At 46.7% G+C, this 5984-nt stretch overlaps 1 protein-coding gene across 1 annotated transcript in view; it reads left to right on the forward strand.

The window, feature by feature from the left end:
- nxph4 (neurexophilin 4) overlaps positions 1–3985 on the forward strand; it is a 34453-nt gene extending 30468 nt beyond the window's left edge. Inside the window, exon 2 of the mRNA XM_084705553.1 lies at positions 3164–3985. Within this exon, the coding sequence (XP_084561679.1) occupies positions 3164–3985 (822 nt within the window). The remainder of the gene's footprint in view (positions 1–3163) is intronic.
- The last annotated feature ends 1999 nt before the right edge of the window (positions 3986–5984 follow it).

Genomic DNA, 5984 nt, shown 5'->3' on the forward strand with positions numbered 1-5984 from the left:
TTGTCTGGATCATATACTGTTATCCTGCACAGCAGCCCAGAATCCTCTCCATCTTCCGGTGGGTTCTTTGTATTCCAGGGAAACAGGACACGGAGACGGTGGATCCTCACAGCTGAGAAATGTTGCAGTCCCACAAGTATATTTAGCCTCGGAAAATTGTGTGTGCGTCGCCAAAATAGACTTGTTAGTTCTAGCTGAACTTGTGTTTTTTTAGCTAGCCGTGTAAGAACCTTTCTGATGCTTCTTGCAGGCCAAGAAACCCCAGAACCAACAACCCTGAACCCAGAAAACTCTGTCTGACTAACACTGTTTTTCTATTCTAATGGGGCCCGATCAAGAAACAAGACTAGTCTTACACACACTCACACACTATCCCTTGCCTCTAGAACAAGTCTGGCCATGCTGAGAGGTTAGTTAGTGATAGAGAGATAACAGTGGTGTGTTGATAGAGAGGTTAAGGTGAGTGATAGAGAGATAACAGTGGTGAGTTGATAGAGAGGTTAAGGTTAGGCTTAGTGACAGCGAGATAATGTCTCCATGGTGGTTCTGCTCTGTTCTGCGTCTTACAGCACCCGGGCCTGCGTCTGACAGATGGGTTCCTGCGCACACTTCTGACAGCTCTGCTGACAAGGCTCCCAGCCGAAACCTCCCTCTGCGAGAGCGTGCGTGTGTGTGTGCGTGTGTGTGTTTAGCGTACAAGTATCATCTACGCCTCGCGCTTCCTGTTTTCTGTCTCCCTCGTCGTCAGCAGACAAGTCCGTCCGTATTACGGAGCTTTGATTTTAATTCCGCGAGTTCACTTCACACCTCCTTGTCAACGGACCCCAGGGAGCCGTCCAGGGCTGATGCCTGTTTGGAAAAATCCTCATCAAGTCATTAATCAGTCGATGGCCATTCGTCAAGGGCTTTTTTTTCCTAATTCATTTGGCCAGTGATCAATAGACCTCCAGTCAGTCCTGCTAGATCAGTCCCCAGAGGATGTGCTCTCACAGACCCTCACAAGAAGCACCACAGAAACAGACACATTAATTGAATGTCTGAATACATTAACAGCTGTATTGAGCACCGCGCCTCTGTGACAAATGCCGACATCAGGTTGTAATCGCGTTTTGATGATTGATGTTTAATAAGGAGAGGTTTGACACAACGCTGGTGTCTGCAGAGAGCCAGGTCAGGATCGGGGGAGGCAGGACTCGCTCTTGCGTGACTAGACACCGAGTCTTCTGAAGCTGTCTGCCGCGAGGTTAGGGTTCGTCTGCCGCGAGGTTAGGGTTCGTCTGCCGCGAGGTTAGGGTTAGTCTGCCGCGGGGTTAGGGTTCGTCTGCCGCGAGGTTAGGGTTCGTCTGCCGCGAGGTTAGGGTTCGTCTGCCGCAAGGTTAGGGTTTGTCTGCTCGCTGTTTTGTTTGTCGATGAGATGGATGGTTGATGGGAGAGCTGCCATCCTGTTGGTCTTCACTCCAACCGTAATCTAACACACTTGATTCAGATTATAATCTGGTTGGTCAGATGAATCAGGTTTCTTGAAGCTGAGTTTAAAGTGACGGCTTCCAAGAGGGTGTCTCTCCAGTAGCAGGGTTGGAGTGTAACCCTACAGGAGGGTATCTCTCCAGGAGCAGGGTTGGAGTGTAACCCTACAGGAGGGTATCTCTCCAGGAGCAGGGTTGGAGTGTAACCCTACAGGAGGGTATCTCTCCAGTAGCAGGGTTGGAGTGTAACCCTACAGGAGGGTATCTCTCCAGGAGCAGGGTTGGAGTGTAACCCTACAGGAGGGTATCTCTCCAGGAGCAGGGTTGGAGTGTAACCCTACAGGAGGGTATCTCTCCAGGAGCAGAGTTGGAGTGTAACCCTACAGGAGGGTATCTCTCCAGGAGCAGGGTTGGATTTTGTGTATGTGTGCATGCACGCCTGTGTGTGTGTGTGTGTGTGTGTGTGCGAGTGTGTTTGTGTATGTGTGCGTGCGTTCCTGAATGTGTGCCTGCGCGCCTGAGTGTGTGTGTGCAAGTGTGTGTGTGTGCGCGCCTGACTGTTTGTGTGTGCGAGTAGCAGTGACGTGACGTGATTGATGAAACATGAAAGAGAACAAGGAAGAAATCCAGTCAATCAACCTGGTGATTTGTCTCCTAGTCAGTGTTGCACCATATGTCACAGCCAGCACTTGTCAGCCTGCTTTTACTGTGTAAAACCAAATAAACAATTAAGTCCTTAAAAAATAGATGCTTCGCAATTAGAACATCGCAATGTACTAGTATTTTAATGACTGCATTTTCCCTTGAGGGATAAGGGTTTATCGCACATTGAAAAACATTAGACAACAACAGACACATTAACATGTCACATAACACTTTAATAGGAATAGCACATTATAAAACACAGCATAAAGAGAGGAATGAAGCATGGTATTTCATCCAAGAGTACAACTGGTTTTAATGGAAATGTTTTAGAGGAAAGATTTCTGAGAATTCTTATAGTCATAACAGAACTGAATGGCTGTGTCAGGTTGGTGGGTGAAGGTCAGACAAAGCTCTCTAATGGAACTCAGAAAATAAAAAGAAGAGATATGTTACATCTCTCTCTAATTATCTGTCCAGTGAGAAAATGATCTCCATCTAGACATGGAAACTGTGTTCAAGCGTGTAAAAAGAACAACACTAACATCACTCAAATACACACACACACTCTCTCTCTCTCTCTCTCTCTCTCTCTCTCTCTCTCTCTCTCTCTCTCTCTCTCTCTCTCTCTCTCTCTCACACACACACACACACTCACACTGACTAGACAGGAATACACATACACACAAACACATTATCCAACCACGGCCCGACCCCAGCAAACAAACTAACCTTACTGTTGTTGGGTCTGGTCTGTTTCCTGGCCACTCAACTGTACACTTCCAGTCCTTCATGATAATCTGTTGTGCTCACTGTACACACTACTGCTGTGTCGCTGTGGATGAAAGCATCTGCTTAACGAATGAACATATTAAAAAGTAAAGTGTGTGTTAAAAAGACTGAAAGTGACTCTCAAAAGAATGCGAATTAAAAAATATATATACCGGTAATAATAAAGATCTGAAGCTTGTGTAACTAAGTGACAGGGTAAAGAAAGAAGCCTGCAGTCTCAGTGTCTAACCTCTCCCCCCTTCTCCTGGGTGTTCCCTCCCCAGGTGCAGGGCCTGGAGAAGCTGATGGACTACCCAGAACTGGGCCCTGCTAGCTCCATGCTCAAGACCCTCCCCTACAGCCTGGGAGGGGGGGCGAGCGGGGGCCCAGGAGGGGCCCCCCCAGGGGGGGTGAAGCCCCCCTTCCAAACCTCCCGCATCTTCAACATCGACAACACCCCCATGAAGACCAAACCCACCTACAGCTTCTTCAACCCCCAGGACTGGGCCAGGAACCAGTCCATGCTCCTGGACCAGACCGGCTACCGCTCCAAACGCAAACCTCAGCTCAAGACTTCCCAGAAGACCAAGAAGATGTTCGGCTGGGGGGACTTCTACTTCAACGTGAAGACCATGAAGTTCAGCCTGATGGTGACGGGGAAGATCGTGGACCACATTAACGGCACCTTCACGGTCTACTTCCGCCACAACTCCTCTAGCCTGGGCAACGTGTCAGTGAGCATCGTCCCCCCCACCAAGGTGGTGGAGTTTGAGGTCCTGCCGCACCACCAGCCCCCTCAGCTTCCGGTGGAGGTCCAGCTCCAGCACACCCCGCAGCAGGCCACCCTGGACCCCAGAGAGAAAAAGACCTTCAACTGCCGGGTGGAGTATGAGAAGACCAACCGCTCCAAGAAGCCCAAGCCGTGTCTGTACGACCCGTCCCAGACCTGCTTCTCTGAGCACACCGACTCGCACGCCGCCTGGCTGTGCGCCAAGCCCTTCAAGGTCATCTGCATCTTCATCTCCTTCTTCAGCATCGACTACAAGCTGGTACAGAAGGTCTGCCCTGACTACAACTTTCAAAGCGAACACCCTTACCTTGGATAGGTCGGAGATGGGGAGGGTGGGGGGGGGGGGAAGGAGGTGTTGAGATGGTGGGGGGAGGGGTTGAGATGGGGGAGGGGTGGTAGGTTTGAGGTTGGATGGGAGGTGGGTGGCGGTGGAGGAGGCTGTCCAAGATAATGATGATGGTGGCGGGGGGTGGTGATTATGGTGAGGACGACAGTGGTGATGGTGGGGACAGTTTTTCCACTCTCAACCTTGGTTGAATTGTGGACTTAATGTGAAATAATCAGCATAATGGTTCAGATGATAGGGCTGATTTTTTCCAACGACACACCTTTCTATGAGTTGACTTAGGTTTCTGTGTAAATAATGTACAAAGCTTTAGAGCTTTCCCTCTTATCAACCCAATGATTACTTTCTGTCTGCTGAATAATTCAAATATAACATGGAAAAAGAGATGGAGGGAAGCCTTCAGGTACAGTGTGTGATTTTGAATAGATTATAAATACAAAGTTCTTTGCATTTACAAACTCACAAAAATAAGTAATTAGATGAACGTATATTGATTGTGTGTCAAAGTTTGGCGTGACTGATTTAAATAATTCCAACTTAAGCCTAGGCCTTATGGTACCAATGCTGTTGTAAACACTTGAATCAGTTTGGTTTAAACTGGAATTATTTAAATCTGTTGCCTTGGAAGTGCGACACGTATACGTACTCAACTGAAATGGGTTTTTATGAGTGTCGCCATTAGCTGGCAGGAAGTGATGATGGCAGGAAGTGATGATGGCAGACTGTTACCATGTTTCTCAGTTCCCCCTCTCAAACACTGAACATATGAAAGAGTTATTATGAAAGAGTTATTATGTATGAGAAAATGCTACGTACATTTTGGGTATCCATACAATATACTGTATGACAAAGCACATTAAAATCTCCTTAACTGTTTATCTGTTGTCTTTTGTTTGGATATGAGGTTGATTCAGTGTCGGGGTTGTGCAGCAACCAAATGGGTTTGTGCTCTGAACAGAAGGTTAGTATTTCACTTCCACTTCAAGTTATCCAAATACTATCTTAAACAATCCTCCTGATCCAAAAATGCCTACATTCATAATGTATTATTTACTTTTAACAATCTGCCTAAAATTCAACCAAACAAGCTCCTGGTTGTATTAATGTCACCATTCTCACAGTAAAATTACTGTAAATCATAACATCTCTTATTTGTTTGGAAACACATATAATTCTTAATCCAACAAGCTAGTTTGTATGTCTGAAGATCCAATCTTCAAACACAGTTGTTTTGAACAAGGTACAACCTTCAAGTTATTACCTCTCTCCACCTCCCTTCACCTCTCTCGCAATGTCTCCGTCTACCCTTCTCCCTGCATCCTCCCTCCCTCCTCACCGCACACTCAGACAAATTGTATTTTTTCTCCATCTTCTGATTACATTTTGAGTCCTTAGATTTCCATTAAATAACAGCTAGACGGTGCTAATTGAATCTCCTTCCTATCGCGCTCTGTGGCTTATTATGCTGTTGATCAATGGTGTTCATATGGTGCATCCAGAAGGCGGAGTCCCTGGACTCAGCTTGGAGACGGCTCGGACACATCAGGACACAGAGATTTATAGACCTCTACTTCCCCTGAGATCAGCTCTTCATCACATCCACACTACTCTGTGTGTGTGTGCGTGTGTGTGTGTGTGTGTTTGTTGGTGGAGGGGGGAAGGGGGTAGAAACAGAGCAAAATAGATCACAGAGATAGATTGTGAGGAGGTAAAGAGAGTCGTAGAACACATTCAAGGTGAATTCGGTTGAAAACCAAAACGTATTGAAAAAATATATTGTGTTTATAAATCACATCACACTTCGTTTTATGAAATACCCATCATCAAATTATGCCAACAAACAAAACCGTGCTACAAAGATGAAAAAAAAACTAAGTGTACAAAATAATCACGCTGGTCTGACGCCTTGAAACGACAATTCCCAGAGATCCTTGCGACGAGACTGGGACTCAGAGCGCACGCTCCCACG

This window comes from Hypomesus nipponensis, chromosome 9 (assembly GCF_054491055.1).
Source record: "Hypomesus nipponensis isolate SF chromosome 9, ASM5449105v1, whole genome shotgun sequence".
Classification (NCBI taxonomy): Eukaryota; Metazoa; Chordata; class Actinopteri; order Osmeriformes; family Osmeridae; genus Hypomesus; species Hypomesus nipponensis.